This window comes from Archocentrus centrarchus, chromosome 21 (genome assembly GCF_007364275.1).
Source record: "Archocentrus centrarchus isolate MPI-CPG fArcCen1 chromosome 21, fArcCen1, whole genome shotgun sequence".
NCBI classification, from domain to species: Eukaryota; Metazoa; Chordata; class Actinopteri; order Cichliformes; family Cichlidae; genus Archocentrus; species Archocentrus centrarchus.
The window spans coordinates 3,888,208-3,906,863 of NC_044366.1; the positions used below are offsets into that span (position 1 = coordinate 3,888,208).

General features: G+C 43.0%; 1 protein-coding gene across 1 annotated transcript in view; it reads right to left on the minus strand.

Annotated features, from left to right (window-relative positions):
* The window catches only part of col6a3 (collagen, type VI, alpha 3), an 83,566-nt gene that overhangs the window by 10,691 nt on the left and 54,219 nt on the right, over positions 1-18,656 (minus strand). The window contains 32 exon segments of the mRNA XM_030758094.1: positions 68-130; positions 219-254; positions 347-400; positions 551-616; positions 891-953; positions 1,040-1,093; positions 1,270-1,314; positions 1,395-1,421; positions 1,525-1,596; positions 1,726-1,779; positions 1,875-1,967; positions 2,052-2,197; positions 2,298-2,376; positions 2,953-3,287; positions 3,396-4,007; positions 4,176-4,766; positions 4,963-5,583; positions 5,773-6,384; positions 7,685-8,278; positions 8,563-9,162; positions 9,373-9,966; positions 10,252-10,851; positions 11,064-11,657; positions 11,944-12,543; positions 12,756-13,349; positions 13,636-13,981; positions 13,983-14,236; positions 14,449-15,042; positions 15,328-15,927; positions 16,140-16,733; positions 17,020-17,619; positions 17,832-18,425. Of these exon segments, the coding sequence (XP_030613954.1) occupies positions 68-130; positions 219-254; positions 347-400; positions 551-616; positions 891-953; positions 1,040-1,093; positions 1,270-1,314; positions 1,395-1,421; positions 1,525-1,596; positions 1,726-1,779; positions 1,875-1,967; positions 2,052-2,197; positions 2,298-2,376; positions 2,953-3,287; positions 3,396-4,007; positions 4,176-4,766; positions 4,963-5,583; positions 5,773-6,384; positions 7,685-8,278; positions 8,563-9,162; positions 9,373-9,966; positions 10,252-10,851; positions 11,064-11,657; positions 11,944-12,543; positions 12,756-13,349; positions 13,636-13,981; positions 13,983-14,236; positions 14,449-15,042; positions 15,328-15,927; positions 16,140-16,733; positions 17,020-17,619; positions 17,832-18,425 (11,381 nt within the window).

Here is an 18,656-nt window from a genome sequence, read left to right on the forward strand (position 1 = left end):
GATCCATGTTTTGATGAGTATATTTGTAGAGTGAATAATCTGCCAAATAGAGTGAGGACAAACTTACTCTAGATCCTTCAATACCAGGCTCTCCCTGTACACCAAGAGCTCCTGGCCTTCCAGCACCTCCCTTTAATTACAGTGCAAGATGTTACCTTTACTGTCATTATAAGAGCAGGTATTAAACTGTGTATTTTAATAGCCAAAATGGCACTTACAGCCTGTCCAGGTGAGCCTCTTCTGCCATCAGGTCCCTAATGAATTATGAGTATATAAAAAACAAAAATCTTGGTTAACAAAATACTTTGGCAAGTAAATATTTAGAAAAGATGTTGAAAGTGTTTACCCTTCTTCCAGGTTCACCAGGGCCTCCCCTCTTTCCATCCTGGCCAGGCTCTCCCTGTTATTTCAGGACAGATATCCCAGTGATACAAATCCATAAAGCCAGACATCGCAACAAACAAGCAATATCACACCACAAAAATTTAATCATGTGCATAGATGTAGGATTTATTTCTGTAGCACTAGAATGAGCTCAGTGGGACATTACCGCTGGTCCAGCGTCACCAGGATCTCCTTTAGGTCCTCCCTGGTTGTTATCTCGTCCAGTTGCTCCCTATTAAACAGATATCACTTTTTCACTCTCTGCTACATCCAAACACCAAAAACTACAAATGTACAATAAAAAACAAATAAGCAAAATAATCTTATTTATACATTTTATGCATAAGAACTGTAGCCATTAGAAAGTAAATATGTGCAACTTGATTTCTTAGTAACACTCCCTTCTCTTGCGTTTATCATGTGCTATGTATGCATGCAAAATAATAGTAATGTACATAAAATCAGTCAATAAATATGTCATAGTAATCAGTTTCCATAATACTTACAGGGTCTCCTCTGATTCCCATTTGTCCTCTGTCTCCTGCTTGTCCTTTGGCACCTTTAGGACCCTAAAAAAAACAAAAGAATTTCTCAGCATTAACTATATTCAACAATTTAAAAGAAAAAAAAGGCACAACTGCATCTAGTCACTCACTCTTCTGCCTGGGTTTCCTCTTTCTCCAGGAGGGCCAGCCACTCCACTTTTGCCCTGCAAACATACCAAAAGCAACCTTTAAATCTGAGAATTGTGTAAATCTCATGACTGTGTCACATGAGCACATTACTGGGAAACTCATTTTATTGATAGCTACAGAGAAGTATAGATCATATATGATTCTACATCATGATGTGCCTGCAGCATAAAAGGAAAAATCCATATCTTACCTCTTCTCCATTGATGCCATCAAGACCAAGTTCTCCAGCTTCACCCTATAAGGTATGCAATGGAGTTAGGTCATTCTTGGTTAGCCTGTTTTGTCAGAAAGAAAGAAAGAAAGAAAGAGACTCACCTTTTCTCCTGAGTACCCACGAGAGCCCTAAATGGAAAAAGAAGTGTTACATCATTGCATTCATCAATAAAAAATATATGATAATTAAACAATATAAGTTGAATGACAGGGATAACATTAAAGTGTTTACCTTGACTCCTCTCTGTCCAGGACATCCCTGGAAGCCCTGAGTTCCATTCACACCAGGAGGACCTCTTTCTCCCTGTAATAACAGAATAAGACAATAAAATACACCAACAAAATACGAAAGGACAGAAAATCAATGAAGGACACAAAGAGGTGAGAAATAAAGAACAATGGCAACAATCATAAACAAGATATTCAAACTTACAGGTCCACCCTCATCTCCAGGATGTCCTTGACTTCCTGGTAATCCTGGACTACCCTGGAAGACAAAAACAAAGCAAATATTAGATCTTTCATTAAAAAATAATCTCCAGGTATAACTGGGCGGCGGGTGGGGGTCAGTTGATAGGATACCTTTAGTCCTGGCTGTCCAACTGCTCCTCTGTCTCCTCTGTTTCCGGTACATTTGCATGGCACTCCACAGCACTCCCTTTCTGCAATATTGTCCTGTGCAGTAAAAGAAAGCATGTTTAGTTTATAGGAGTGATAAATGAAAGACGTAACTTATACTTATGATTTATCAGTACTCACCAGTTCTTCCATAAGCTCATAGTCCAGGTCCATGACGTTCAGTCTTAAGGGTCTGGTATACCTGAAGCCACGACCAAATTCTAACTGCAAAGCCTCCTCAAACTTGGGTACCCGCTCCAGCCCAACCAGAATGAAACTGGTCACTCCTGTTTAGCAAAAGCAAATATATTTAAGCCCACTTACTTACTTTTGCTATTTCATGATAGATAATCACTGAATGCAGTTTCAGCTGCATCGTCTTTTTACCTGACAGCCGAAGCTCCTCAACTCGCCTTTTCATTTCAGCATATGGCGCATCAATACCATCGGTCAGATGAATGACAATCTTCAGGGGAAAAGAGGAAAATTATAATTCAGCTTTATACTTTATTGGAAACTTGACATTTAAAAGTATTTTCACTGTTGAGTTTAAACAGTGTGGCAAACAAATGTTCTTGCACCCGTTTGATCCTTTAATATTGAGCATATTAAAAAAATTCTGAATTCAATTGAATTAAAATGTACAGGTGGTGACTAATTAAAGGGAAAAACTGAACCATTGACCCCAACAGTGAGGAAATGTTCTAGGCCAAGGCACATTGATGCTGTTCTATCAGCACATGGTGGCCCAACACCCTTAAAAAAAAAACTTTTTTTTCCTACATGTCTCAGCCATTTCTATAGGGCTAACAAAGTCAATAGCAGACCTCATAATTTAGCACATTAAGCAGCCAAACCAATCAGCTCATCTCATTAATACATGGATGAAACTTACTGGAAAATGCAACAGCTGAATCTAACAGACTAGAAAAAAGTATCACTTAACAAATTGAGACCTGCATTATTTTAGCAACAGCCCCGACGCTGACATTTATGAACTGCTTATGACATTTCTGCTTTTTAACGTGTCTGAGTAACCAACCTTGACAGTGTCGTCCTGTCTGACTTTGAACCTGTTGGTGTAAGCTGATATAGTCTTGCCATTGAGAACAAAGGGGCCGCGACTCCGCAAGGCTATGAAGGCCTCAAACAGCTCATCTGGATTAGTTGTGAAGTCTATCTGCGCAGGCTCAGAGGCAGAATCCATGGCCAGCATGCCCACTAGAACAGCGGGAATCTGCCCAGCTGAGCAACTGATGGGTGCCATTTTGGAAATCCTCTGCAAAATAGCACCCATCTTGCTTTGGAGGTTGGTCTGAGCACTGAAGATGTTCTGGGCAGACACATCAAAGCCAACCAACACTTCTATATTGCAGGCTGTAAAACAAAACATGGTTTTACTTTAGACACTTTTGGTGAGGCCTTTAATCATTTAATTAAAAGTATCATCAACAAGCAAGAAACACACAATACTATTTCTCTTACTTTTGGGTGCTTCTGTCACACTGGTACACAGCTTCCCCTTTACTTCATCATCCAGCGTTTCCAGGATTTGTTCATTGAGCTCTGAGAGTTCCTGAAATTTACTTGCTCGAGCCACCATGGAGGGTTCACTTGCCAGGTTTTCCAGCTCATTCTGAATGGTGCCCACTCCCACAGCAAAGACTCTCACACCTTTGTTCTTCAAACCAAGGACTGCTGATTTACTGTCGTCAGCTGAGTTTCCACCAGTGATAGTTATAAGAATCTGAGGAGTGCCCTCATCAGCCCTACTTCCCCTTTCTTTAGAAAAGTAAACATCTTGAATAGTGCGAAGGGCCGCAGCAGTGTTGAGTCTACGTCCACCTTTGTACTCTATTTGACCAATAGTGTTTAAAATGTCATCCCTGTTACTGTGTGTGTTAAGGTAAAAGCCATCATTCACATCTTCAGCATAATGTGCCAAGCCAATCTGTAGGTTGTCTCTCTCGGTGTAGAACAGATCAATCAGGTTGCTGATAAAATCCATGACTTCTCTGAAGTTGTCCCGGCCCACATTAATTGAGCCATCCACCAAAAACACTATATCAGCCTTTTTAGATGGAGGCAAACCTGGTGCTACAAGAAGGGAAATATAGATATATTAAAATGTGTGTTTAGATGGAATATGTGTTTATATTGAAAAGATTTATATTGGTTTTTCGACCGAAACCACAAAATGTGCTAATCATTCTAGGTTCTGTAAAATGTGTACATTTTTGTATTACTTGCCACTGTGTTACTTACTTGGAGTGTCTTCGTCAATGTGCTCAAAAGCAGACCCACTCAACCTTTTAATAAACCTCTCCTTTATTGTTGGCAAGCCTGGGAATGTGGGAACCTGAAGGACATCATCTGCGGTGGTGGTAATTGCTGATAGCTGCCTTGCATCAGCATTACCAGCACCAATACCAATGCAGTTAACCCGGGAGGTCTTGAGCATAGGTCCATAGATGGAAACATCTTGGGGTGAACGTCCACCTGTGAGAACCACAAGATGCTGGGAGGCCTCAGTTGGACGAGCACCAGCAAAGGATCTTAATTCAGCGCGCATGATATGATCAATAGCGTCGGCCAGGTCTGATGATCGTCCACCCATCTGACGAAGGCTTTTAATAGCAGAGATAACATCTGGCTTGTTGTTGTGTGTGTTGAGTGAGAATTCTGTTTTAACGTTGTCTGCATACTGGACAACAGCGACACGAATTTGATCAGGCCGCACATCAAGCTGTTGAACGATTCTGAGAATGAAGTCACGGATATGAGTAATCCCTGCAGGACCTGTATTATCTGAGCCGTCAATCAGGAAAATAATGTCCTTTTTCCCAAGATCTAGGACTGAAAGCACAAAAAGAAAAAAAGCAGTGTATATTAAAATGTATTTTAAAAAAGCAGTCATTTATACCTCTATAACAATGAAGGTAAATTATAACTTGCAAAAGATGTAGGCATTAGTCAGTAATTGCCTTTAGCACTTCCAACTGAACTTAATTGGAGATTTGAATATACAAAATAAATACACAGTATTTCTTACCTTCTGGGACAGGAACATAACTGCCGATGATATCATCAGTGGATATTGTTTTGACTGAATCAATTAGTTTTTGCTCCACCCTTGGAAGCTCTCGGAAACTGTCAATTTTATATACAAGCTCTGGCTTCAGGGAAATCTGTCTCAGTTCATCTTGGTCTGCATTCCTTGAACCAATGGCGAGAGGTGCTATCCGGTTTCTCTTGAGTTCATCAGCTGATCTGGACACATCATCAGTAGATTTGCCAGCTGTAACTAGAATAAGGAATTGAGGCACACCATCCTCAAGGCGGCTTCCTCCTGATCTCTGGTAGATGGTTCGTCCGACAAACTCAAGAGCCCGTCCTGTGTTTAGATTATTCCCACCTTTGTTTCGAAGTCTAGCCACTGCCTGGAGTACTTCATTTTTCGTCGAGAACTGATTCAGTAGAAATTCTACCTTTGGGTCATCGCTGTACTGCGCCACTGAAATTCTGACCTTATCCAAGCCTACATCCAGCTTGTCCACAACTCTTCTTATCATTTCACGGATGGCAGGGAATTCACTACGCACCGCTGTTGTACCATCAATAAGAAATACAACATCCCTCTTTTCTCCTCCCGTGGGTACAGATGGTATTGCTGCTTGAAAAGAATGGAAGCACGTTAATCGGGTGTGATTACTACTCCTGACTATACAGTTCTTAATAGTTTTAATAGATAAAGATATATAAAACACAGTAGAATTGGGAGTATGATTCTGGCTTCAACACATAATTTAGTAATATAAATGAGGAAGGTGTTAACCTGTAAATTTTAATAAATTCCATTTACCTTCATAAGCTGGGAACTCTGGACGCAACTTGTTGATATCATCATCTGACAACTCTGTGAGTTTGTTGATTAATTCTTCTTGGACTGTATACAGGCCAGGGAGGTCATCTATTGGGTAGGCATAATTGGATACATATGACACCACCCTTAGCTCTGTGGGGTTCACGTCCCTGGTCCCAATGCTGAATGGAAGAACTCTGGATTGTTTGAGAGAAGATGCTGCACGACGGACGTCATCTGTGGAAGGCCCGCTGGACACAACAATCACAAATTGTGGCACACCGTCCTGCTTTCTGCTACCTCGTGCTGCTGTCAGAACATCCTGACTGACAAACTGTAAGGCCTGACCGAGGTTACGCTGTCTTCCACCTTGCTTCCTCAGTCCCCTGATGCCATTCAAAACACCATCTTTGGTCGTATATGTGTTCAGATACATGTCAGCCTGAGCAGTGTCACCATACTGGACCACACCAACCTGGATCTTATTTTCACCCACATTGAGACTCTCAACAATCCTGCGGATAAACTCCTGGATGATAGGGAATTCCCTTCCAACACTATCAGATCCATCAACGAGGAACACCACATCCTTCTTGGGGCCCTGTGATGCAGCTGAAACAGAAAAAGATGATATTGTGATCAGTCTCAAAAATCTATGAAATTAAAATGGTGGGAAAGGTGGAAAGTTGAGCCCACATCTTTTTTTATTGTGAAAATCCTGGTGCATATTCAGAGGAGTAAATCAGTTTCCTTCCTGCTTTTGACTGAAGATAATTTTTCAAGATTCAAAAGACTTTACTTGCCATCTGTACTCATACGCAAGGTTTGGTTATATAGAAATTCTCATCCAGAGCTCTTGAGTAACAGTGTAAAAAAACAAAAACATAAATAATAGAAAAATAGGAAAGAGAAATGAGAGAAAAAAATACAGGTAGAATTTTTTTTTTTAAGTTTCTTAACTATAAAAATGATGATTTCTTACCCGGTGCTCCTAATAAATAAATATTACAAATACCAGGTTAATGGAGATTGGAACAGCACTTATTGCACACTTAGTATTTCAAAAAAGTGGATAATGCACATTATATCTGATATTACCCTATCTTGTATATGGACATTAAAGAAAATGTGCACATTGTGTTCAAAACTTTCTACTTAAAGTTGCATTTTTATTTTTTTATTTCCTAGAAGCATATAAAATGTTGGGAGATTGATATTATGCACCATGCTTCGGTTTTTTCTTTTGTGTGTCTGTATCTGCTTATTTTACATCATTGTACAGATGAAGATACATTTTCCATAAATTTCTGTGCCCTTTACATGAATGATCATATAGATTGACAATTTTTTCTTCTAAGGAAGACTTCTTAATGGGTTGTCAATGAATGTAATGTTATTTTAAGAAGATACTGTCAGAAAGAAATGTAAAAATGGCATATTGTGAATTGCATTAAAAAATAAAATATTGATTTCAATGTAAAAACTGCAGGACAAGATGATGTCCTTTAAAGATTTGGTGAAAGGATCACGGAACTCTTCTATAAGATTTAACCTGACACACTGTAGGGTGTGAGTTTAAAATTAAGTAATGAAAAGTGAACTTTGATAGTATAATGAATGATCTGAATTGTGACTTTCTTTCATACATAAAAATTTACATATTGTTGAACATTTAAGGATGGCATATCACGTAATTAATTTGTTCAACTGTAACAGATGAGATATTGATGATTGGGAACTTTGACCTAAATGATCTGAGGGATACTCTAGTTATGAGAAACAACAACTACTATTTTACAACCACAACTATTTTCTTAAATTGCACTTGTTGATAGTAGCAACAAACACTTGATTTCACTTCAATCTCTTTCCAAATATGACACTGGAATTTAAAAATGGGTCACTTTCTTACCAGTCATTGTTGGTGTCACAGATGTGGCCCTCACTAGCACTTTGCTCATTACAGAGGAGAGCTGTTCTTGGACATTGGGGAGGTCAGTGAACTCAGACACTGACACAGCATAACTAGGCTCATGTGATATTTTCTGCAGCTCTCTAGCATCCGAGGTCCTTGTTCCGATGCCAATCACAAAAATGCCCTGCTGTTTGAGAGCTGAGGCTGGGGTATCTACATTGTCAAAAGACCTTCCCCCAGTTAGCAAGATCAGTATCTGTGGCACACCTTGCAGGCGTCTACTCCCGGAGGAGCTTGTAAAGACATTGTCCCTGACGTATTGGAGAGCTGCCCCGGTGTTTAGGGGTCTTCCTCCTCTGTGTCTAAGCCCTCTGACCGAGTCCACCACATCCTCTCTGGTGGTGTATGTGTTCAGATAGAAATGGACCTCTGAATCTCTGCCGTACTGGACCACAGAGACACGGTCTTTGTTTTCGCCCACATTCAGTTTCTCCACCACTCTCTGTACAAAATCACGCATGGCAGGGAAGCCATTCCTTGTGCCATCTGAACCATCCAGAAGGAATACGATATCTTTTCTGGCAGTGTCAACTGAGAAAAGACAGGAAGACAAAAAATAAAATCCTTTGCCAAAAGGACTCTTGTGAGATTATCTTTGACTGGGCAGACTAATATCCTATAGGCACCAAGCCCGACTGACTTTGCTTTTCTTTTTTTTTTCTTTTTTTGAAAGAAGAAAGCATGCTAGAAAATATGTTGAAATGTGTAAAAGGAGCTAAACAATCATCACTTTCTTTTCTTCTATCTTTGTCTCTGTACATGAAAAAAGTCGAGTATCATTTGGGGACAGAAAAGAGCCCTGTCTGATAACATACCAAATACAGTTGGTGATTCTGGGGTGACTTCAGTAACTGCAGCCTCCACAGAGGACTCAACTTGCTTTTGGACACTTGGAAGGTCAGTGAATTCAGACACAGAAAGAGCAGAACTGGGCTCGCCAGTTATGGTTTGAAGTTCTCTGCTGTCAGAGCCTCTGGCTCCAATTGCAATGGTCAAGACACCCAGCTGTTTGAGAGCAGAGGCTGGTTCATCAACACTGTCAAAAGATCTTCCACCAGTCATCAATATTAGGACTTGCGGAATTCCTTCAGGGCGCCTGCTTCCAGCAGAGTCCGTGAAGACGTTATCCCTCAAGTACCGGAGAGCTGCTCCAGTGTTGAGGGGTCTTCCGCCTTTGTGCCTCAAACCTCTGACACTGTCAAGGATCTCTCTTTTCGTCGTGTACGTGTTCAGATAGAACTGGACAGCTGGATCTCTGCTGTATTGAACAACCGACACACGGTCTTTGCCGTCATCCACACTCAGTGTCTCTACTTGTTTTTGGACAAAGTCTCGCATAGCTGGGAATCCAGTTCTTGTACCATCAGATCCATCCAGCAAAAACACCATATCCTTCCCTGCTGGCTGTCTGACCACTAGGGAACATAAGATTTTGGCACATATTTAGCTCAGTGAATCAAATATTTAGCAGCTGCAAACCAGAAGGTGAAACTGAACTTGGTCTTTACAACCACAACTATTTTGTCAAATTGCACTTGCTGATGTTCACGTAGCAACAAACATTTGATTTCACTTCAAACTCTTCCAACCATGATACTGGAATTTAAAATGGGTCACTTTCTTACCAGTCACTGTTGGTGTCACAGGCGTGGCCCTCACTAGCACTTTGCTCATTACAGAGGAGAGCTGTTCTTGGACATTGGGGAGGTCAGTGAACTCAGACACTGACACAGCATAACTAGGCTCATGTGATATTTTCTGCAGCTCTTTAGCATCCGAGGTCCTTGTTCCGATGCCAATCACAAAAATGCCCTGCTGTTTGAGAGCTGAGGCTGGGGTATCTACATTGTCAAAAGACCTTCCCCCAGTTAGCAAGATCAGTATCTGTGGCACACCTTGCAGGCGTCTACTCCCGGAGGAGCTTGTAAAGACATTGTCCCTGACGTATTGGAGAGCTGCCCCGGTGTTTAAGGGGCTTCCTCCTCTGTGTCTAAGCCCTCTGACCGAGTCCACCACATCCTCTCTGCTGGTGTATGTGTTCAGATAGAAATGGACCTCTGAATCTCTGCCGTACTGGACCACAGAGACACGGTCTTTGTTTTCGCCCACATTCAGTTTCTCCACCACTCTCTGTACAAAATCACGCATGGCAGGGAAGCCATTCCTTGTGCCATCTGAACCATCCAGAAGGAATACGATATCTTTTCTGGCAGTGTCAACTGAGAAAAGACAGGAAGACAAAAAATAAAATCCTTTGCCAAAAGGACTCTTGTGAGATTATCTTTGACTGGGCAGACTAATATCCTATAGGCACCAAGCCCGACTGACTTTGCTTTTCTTTTTTTTTTTCTTTTTTTGAAAGAAGAAAGCATGCTAGAAAATATTGTGAAATGTGTAAAAGGAGCTAAACAATCATCAATTTCTTTTCTTCTATCTTTGTCTCTGTACATGAAAAAAGTCGAGTATCATTTGGGGACAGAAAGGAGCCCTGTCTGATAACATACCAAATACAGTTGGTGATTCTGGGGTGACTTCAGTAACTGCAGCCTCCACAGAGGACTCAACTTGCTTTTGGACACTTGGAAGGTCAGTGAATTCAGACACAGAAAGAGCAGAACTGGGCTCGCCAGTTATGGTTTGAAGTTCTCTGCTGTCAGAGCCTCTGGCTCCAATTGCAATGGTCAAGACACCCAGCTGTTTGAGAGCAGAGGCTGGTTCATCAACACTGTCAAAAGATCTTCCACCAGTCATCAATATCAGGACTTGCGGAATTCCTTCAGGGCGCCTGCTTCCAGCAGAGTCCGTGAAGACGTTATCCCTCAAGTACCGGAGAGCTGCTCCAGTGTTGAGGGGACTTCCGCCTTTGTGCCTCAAACCTCTGACACTGTCAAGGATCTCTCTTTTCGTCGTGTACGTGTTCAGATAGAACTGGACAGCTGGATCTCTGCTGTATTGAACAACCGACACACGGTCTTTGCCGTCATCCACACTCAGTGTCTCTACTTGTTTTTGGACAAAGTCTCGCATAGCTGGGAATCCAGTTCTTGTACCATCAGATCCATCCAGCAAAAACACCATATCCTTCCCTGCTGGCTGTCTGACCACTAGGGAACATAAGATTTTGGCACATATTTAGCTCAGTGAATCAAATATTTTGCAGCTGCAAACCAGAAGGTGAAACTGAACTTGGTCTTTACAACCACAACTATTTTGTCAAATTGCACTTGCTGATGTTCACGTAGCAACAAACATTTGATTTCACTTCAAACTCTTTCCAACCATGATACTGGAATTTAAAAATGGGTCACTTTCTTACCAGTCACTGTTGGTGTCACAGGCGTGGCCCTCACTAGCACTTTGCTCATTACAGAGGAGAGCTGTTCTTGGACATTGGGGAGGTCAGTGAACTCAGACACTGACACAGCATAACTAGGCTCATGTGATATTTTCTGCAGCTCTCTAGCATCCGAGGTCCTTGTTCCGATGCCAATCACAAAAATGCCCTGCTGTTTGAGAGCTGAGGCTGGGGTATCTACATTGTCAAAAGACCTTCCCCCAGTTAGCAAGATCAGTATCTGTGGCACACCTTGCAGGCGTCTACTCCCGGAGGAGCTTGTAAAGACATTGTCCCTGACGTATTGGAGAGCTGCCCCGGTGTTTAGGGGTCTTCCTCCTCTGTGTCTAAGCCCTCTGACCGAGTCCACCACATCCTCTCTGGTGGTGTATGTGTTCAGATAGAAATGGACCTCTGAATCTCTGCCGTACTGGACCACAGAGACACGGTCTTTGTTTTCGCCCACATTCAGTTTCTCCACCACTCTCTGTACAAAATCACGCATGGCAGGGAAGCCATTCCTTGTGCCATCTGAACCATCCAGAAGGAATACGATATCTTTTCTGGCAGTGTCAACTGAGAAAAGACAGGAAGACAAAAAATAAAATCCTTTGCCAAAAGGACTCTTGTGAGATTATCTTTGACTGGGCAGACTAATATCCTATAGGCACCAAGCCCGACTGACTTTGCTTTTCTTTTCTTTTTTTCTTTTTTTGAAAGAAGAAAGCATGCTAGAAAATATGTTGAAATGTGTAAAAGGAGCTAAACAATCATCACTTTCTTTTCTTCTATCTTTGTCTCTGTACATGAAAAAAGTCGAGTATCATTTGGGGACAGAAAGGAGCCCTGTCTGATAACATACCAAATACAGTTGGTGATTCTGGGGTGACTTCAGTAACTGCAGCCTCCACAGAGGACTCAACTTGCTTTTGGACACTTGGAAGGTCAGTGAATTCAGACACAGAAAGAGCAGAACTGGGCTCGCCAGTTATGGTTTGAAGTTCTCTGCTGTCAGAGCCTCTGGCTCCAATTGCAATGGTCAAGACACCCAGCTGTTTGAGAGCAGAGGCTGGTTCATCAACACTGTCAAAAGATCTTCCACCAGTCATCAATATCAGGACTTGCGGAATTCCTTCAGGGCGCCTGCTTCCAGCAGAGTCCGTGAAGACGTTATCCCTCAAGTACCGGAGAGCTGCTCCAGTGTTGAGGGGTCTTCCGCCTTTGTGCCTCAAACCTCTGACACTGTCAAGGATCTCTCTTTTCGTCGTGTACGTGTTCAGATAGAACTGGACAGCTGGATCTCTGCTGTATTGAACAACCGACACACGGTCTTTGCCGTCATCCACACTCAGTGTCTCTACTTGTTTTTGGACAAAGTCTCGCATAGCTGGGAATCCAGTTCTTGTACCATCAGATCCATCCAGCAAAAACACCATATCCTTCCCTGCTGGCTGTCTGACCACTAGGGAACATAAGATTTTGGCACATATTTAGCTCAGTGAATCAAATATTTAGCAGCTGCAAACCAGAAGGTGAAACTGAACTTGGTCTTTACAACCACAACTATTTTGTCAAATTGCACTTGCTGATGTTCACGTAGCAACAAACATTTGATTTCACTTCAAACTCTTTCCAACCATGATACTGGAATTTAAAAATGGGTCACTTTCTTACCAGTCACTGTTGGTGTCACAGGCGTGGCCCTCACTAGCACTTTGCTCATTACAGAGGAGAGCTGTTCTTGGACATTGGGGAGGTCAGTGAACTCAGACACTGACAGAGCATAACTAGGCTCATGTGATATTTTCTGCAGCTCTCTAGCATCCGAGGTCCTTGTTCCGATGCCAATCACAAAAATGCCCTGCTGTTTGAGAGCTGAGGCTGGGGTATCTACATTGTCAAAAGACCTTCCCCCAGTTAGCAAGATCAGTATCTGTGGCACACCTTGCAGGCGTCTACTCCCGGAGGAGCTTGTAAAGACATTGTCCCTGACGTATTGGAGAGCTGCCCCGGTGTTTAGGGGTCTTCCTCCTCTGTGTCTAAGCCCTCTGACCGAGTCCACCACATCCTCTCTGGTGGTGTATGTGTTCAGATAGAAATGGACCTCTGAATCTCTGCCGTACTGGACCACAGAGACACGGTCTTTGTTTTCGCCCACATTCAGTTTCTCCACCACTCTCTGTACAAAATCACGCATGGCAGGGAAGCCATTCCTTGTGCCATCTGAACCATCCAGAAGGAATACGATATCTTTTCTGGCAGTGTCAACTGAGAAAAGACAGGAAGACAAAAAATAAAATCCTTTGCCAAAAGGACTCTTGTGAGATTATCTTTGACTGGGCAGACTAATATCCTATAGGCACCAAGCCCGACTGACTTTGCTTTTCTTTTCTTTTTTTCTTTTTTTGAAAGAAGAAAGCATGCTAGAAAATATGTTGAAATGTGTAAAAGGAGCTAAACAATCATCACTTTCTTTTCTTCAATCTTTGTCTCTGTACATGAAAAAAGTCGAGTATCATTTGGGGACAGAAAGGAGCCCTGTCTGATAACATACCAAATACAGTTGGTGATTCTGGGGTGACTTCAGTAACTGCAGCCTCCACAGAGGATTCAAGTTGCTTTTGGACACTTGGAAGGTCAGTGAATTCAGACACAGAAAGAGCAGAACTGGGCTCGCCAGTTATGGTTTGAAGTTCTCTGCTGTCAGAGCCTCTGGCTCCAATTGCAATGGTCAAGACACCCAGCTGTTTGAGAGCAGAGGCTGGTTCATCAACACTGTCAAAAGATCTTCCACCAGTCATCAATATCAGGACTTGCGGAATTCCTTCAGGGCGCCTGCTTCCAGCAGAGTCCGTGAAGACGTTATCCCTCAAGTACCGGAGAGCTGCTCCAGTGTTGAGGGGTACTTCCGCCTTTGTGCCTCAAACCTCTGACACTGTCAAGGATCTCTCTTTTCGTCGTGTACGTGTTCAGATAGAACTGGACAGCTGGATCTCTGCTGTATTGAACAACCGACACACGGTCTTTGCCGTCATCCACACTCAGTGTCTCTACTTGTTTTTGGACAAAGTCTCGCATAGCTGGGAATCCAGTTCTAGTACCATCAGATCCATCCAGCAAAAACACCATATCCTTCCCTGCTGGCTGTCTGACCACTAGGGAACATAAGATTTTGGCACATATTTAGCTCAGTGAATCAAATATTTAGCAGCTGCAAACCAGAAGGTGAAACTGAACTTGGTCTTTACAACCACAACTATTTTGTCAAATTGCACTTGCTGATGTTCACGTAGCAACAAACATTTGATTTCACTTCAAACTCTTTCCAACCATGATACTGGAATTTAAAAATGGGTCACTTTCTTACCAGTCACTGTTGGTGTCACAGGCGGGGCCCTTACTAGCACTTTGCTCATTACAGAGGAGAGCTGTTCTTGGACATTGGGGAGGTCAGTGAAATTAGACACTGACAGAGCATAACTAGGCTCATGTGATATTTTCTGCAGCTCTCTAGCATCCGAGGTCCTTGTTCCGATGCCAATCACAAAAATGCCCTGCTGTTTGAGAGCTGAGGCTGGGGTATCTACATTGTCAAAAGACCTTCCCCCAGTTAGCAAGATCAGTATCTGTGGCACACCTTGCAGGCGTCTACTCCCGGAGGAGCTTGTAAAGACATTGTCCCTGACGTATTGGAGAGCTGCCCCGGTGTTTAAGGGTCTTCCTCCTCTGTGTCTAAGCCCTCTGACCGAGTCCACCACATCCTCTCTGGTGGTGTATGTGTTCAGATAGAAATGGACCTCTGAATCTCTGCCGTACTGGACCACAGAGACACGGTCTTTGTTTTCGCCCACATTCAGTTTCTCCACCACTCTCTGTACAAAATCACGCATGGCAGGGAAGCCATTCCTTGTGCCATCTGAACCATCCAGAAGGAATACGATATCTTTTCTGGCAGTGTCAACTGAGAAAAGACAGGAAGACAAAAAATAAAATCCTTTGCCAAAAGGACTCTTGTGAGATTATCTTTGACTGGGCAGACTAATATCCTATAGGCACCAAGCCCGACTGACTTTGCTTTTCTTTTTTTTTTTCTTTTTTTGAAAGAAGAAAGCATGCTAGAAAATATGTTGAAATGTGTAAAAGGAGCTAAACAATCATCAATTTCTTTTCTTCTATCTTTGTCTCTGTACATGAAAAAAGTCGAGTATCATTTGGGGACAGAAAGGAGCCCTGTCTGATAACATACCAAATACAGTTGGTGATTCTGGGGTGACTTCAGTAACTGCAGCCTCCACAGAGGATTCAAGTTGCTTTTGGACACTTGGAAGGTCAGTGAATTCAGACACAGAAAGAGCAGAACTGGGCTCGCCAGTTATGGTTTGAAGTTCTCTGCTGTCAGAGCCTCTGGCTCCAATTGCAATGGTCAAGACACCCAGCTGTTTGAGAGCAGAGGCTGGTTCATCAACACTGTCAAAAGATCTTCCACCAGTCATCAATATCAGGACTTGCGGAATTCCTTCAGGGCGCCTGCTTCCAGCAGAGTCCGTGAAGACGTTATCCCTCAAGTACCGGAGAGCTGCTCCAGTGTTGAGGGGACTTCCGCCTTTGTGCCTCAAACCTCTGACACTGTCAAGGATCTCTCTTTTCGTCGTGTACGTGTTCAGATAGAACTGGACAGCTGGATCTCTGCTGTATTGAACAACCGACACACGGTCTTTGCCGTCATCCACACTCAGTGTCTCTACTTGTTTTTGGACAAAGTCTCGCATAGCTGGGAATCCAGTTCTAGTACCATCAGATCCATCCAGCAAAAACACCATATCCTTCCCTGCTGGCTGTCTGACCACTAGGGAACATAAGATTTTGGCACATATTTAGCTCAGTGAATCAAATATTTTGCAGCTGCAAACCAGAAGGTGAAACTGAACTTGGTCTTTACAACCACAACTATTTTGTCAAATTGCACTTGCTGATGTTCACGTAGCAACAAACATTTGATTTCACTTCAAACTCTTTCCAACCATGATACTGGAATTTAAAAATGGGTCACTTTCTTACCAGTCACTGTTGGTGTCACAGGCGTGGCCCTCACTAGCACTTTGCTCATTACAGAGGAGAGCTGTTCTTGGACATTGGGGAGGTCAGTGAAATTAGACACTGACAGAGCATAACTAGGCTCATGTGATATTTTCTGCAGCTCTCTAGCATCCGAGGTCCTTGTTCCGATGCCAATCACAAAAATGCCCTGCTGTTTGAGAGCTGAGGCTGGGGTATCTACATTGTCAAAAGACCTTCCCCCAGTTAGCAAGATCAGTATCTGTGGCACACCTTGCAGGCGTCTACTCCCGGAGGAGCTTGTAAAGACATTGTCCCTGACGTATTGGAGAGCTGCCCCGGTGTTTAGGGGTCTTCCTCCTCTGTGTCTAAGCCCTCTGACCGAGTCCACCACATCCTCTCTGGTGGTGTATGTGTTCAGATAGAAATGGACCTCTGAATCTCTGCCGTACTGGACCACAGAGACACGGTCTTTGTTTTCGCCCACATTCAGTTTCTCCACCACTCTCTGTACAAAATCACGCATGGCAGGGAAGCCATTCCTTGTGCCATCTGAACCATCCAGAAGGAATACGATATCTTTTCTGGCAGTGTCAACTGAGAAAAGACAGGAAGACAAAAAATAAAATCCTTTGCCAAAAGGACTCTTGTGAGATTATCTTTGACTGGGCAGACTAATATCCTATAGGCACCAAGCCCGACTGACTTTGCTTTTCTTTTCTTTTTTTCTTTTTTTGAAAGAAGAAAGCATGCTAGAAAATATGTTGAAATGTGTAAAAGGAGCTAAACAATCATCAATTTCTTTTCTTCTATCTTTGTCTCTGTACATGAAAAAAGTCGAGTATCATTTGGGGACAGAAAGGAGCCCTGTCTGATAACATACCAAATACAGTTGGTGATTCTGGGGTGACTTCAGTAACTGCAGCCTCCACAGAGGACTCAAGTTGCTTTTGGACACTTGGAAGGTCAGTGAATTCAGACACAGAAAGAGCAGAACTGGGCTCGCCAGTTATGGTTTGAAGTTCTCTGCTGTCAGAGCCTCTGGCTCCAATTGCAATGGTCAAGACACCCAGCTGTTTGAGAGCAGAGGCTGGTTCATCAACACTGTCAAAAGATCTTCCACCAGTCATCAATATCAGGACTTGCGGAATTCCTTCAGGGCGCCTGCTTCCAGCAGAGTCCGTGAAGACGTTATCCCTCAAGTACCGGAGAGCTGCTCCAGTGTTGAGGGGACTTCCGCCTTTGTGCCTCAAACCTCTGACACTGTCAAGGATCTCTCTTTTCGTCGTGTACGTGTTCAGATAGAACTGGACAGCTGGATCTCTGCTGTATTGAACAACCGACACACGGTCTTTGCCGTCATCCACACTCAGTGTCTCTACTTGTTTTTGGACAAAGTCTCGCATAGCTGGGAATCCAGTTCTAGTACCATCAGATCCATCCAGCAAAAACACCATATCCTTCCCTGCTGGCTGTCTGACCACTAGGGAACATAAGATTTTGGCACATATTTAGCTCAGTGAATCAAATATTTAGCAGCTGCAAACCAGAAGGTGAAACTGAACTTGGTCTTTACAACCACAACTATTTTGTCAAATTGCACTTGCTGATGTTCACGTAGCAACAAACATTTGATTTCACTTCAAACTCTTTCCAACCATGATACTGGAATTTAAAAATGGGTCACTTTCTTACCAGTCACTGTTGGTGTCACAGGCGTGGCCCTCACTAGCACTTTGCTCATTACAGAGGAGAGCTGTTCTTGGACATTGGGGAGGTCAGTGAACTCAGACACTGACACAGCATAACTAGGCTCATGTGATATTTTCTGCAGCTCTCTAGCATCCGAGGTCCTTGTTCCGATGCCAATCACAAAAATGCCCTGCTGTTTGAGAGCTGAGGCTGGGGTATCTACATTGTCAAAAGACCTTCCCCCAGTTAGCAAGATCAGTATCTGTGGCACACCTTGCAGGCGTCTACTCCCGGAGGAGCTTGTAAAGACATTGTCCCTGACGTATTGGAGAGCTGCCCCGGTGTTTAGGGGTCTTCCTCCTCTGTGTCTAAGCCCTCTGACCGAGTCCACCACATCCTCTCTGGTGGTGTATGTGTTCAGATAGAAATGGACCTCTGAATCTCTGCCGTACTGGACCACAGAGACACGGTCTTTGTTTTCGCCCACATTCAGTTTCTCCACCACTCTCTGTACAAAATCACGCATGGCAGGGAAGCCATTCCTTGTGCCATCTGAACCATCCAGAAGGAATACGATATCTTTTCTGGCAGTGTCAACTGAGAAAAGACAGGAAGACAAAAAATAAAATCCTTTGCCAAAAGGACTCTTGTGAGATTATCTTTGACTGGGCAGACTAATATCCTATAGGCACCAAGCCCGACTGACTTTGCTTTTCTTTTCTTTTTTTCTTTTTTTGAAAGAAGAAAGCATGCTAGAAAATATGTTGAAATGTGTAAAAGGAGCTAAACAATCATCACTTTCTTTTCTTCTATCTTTGTCTCTGTACA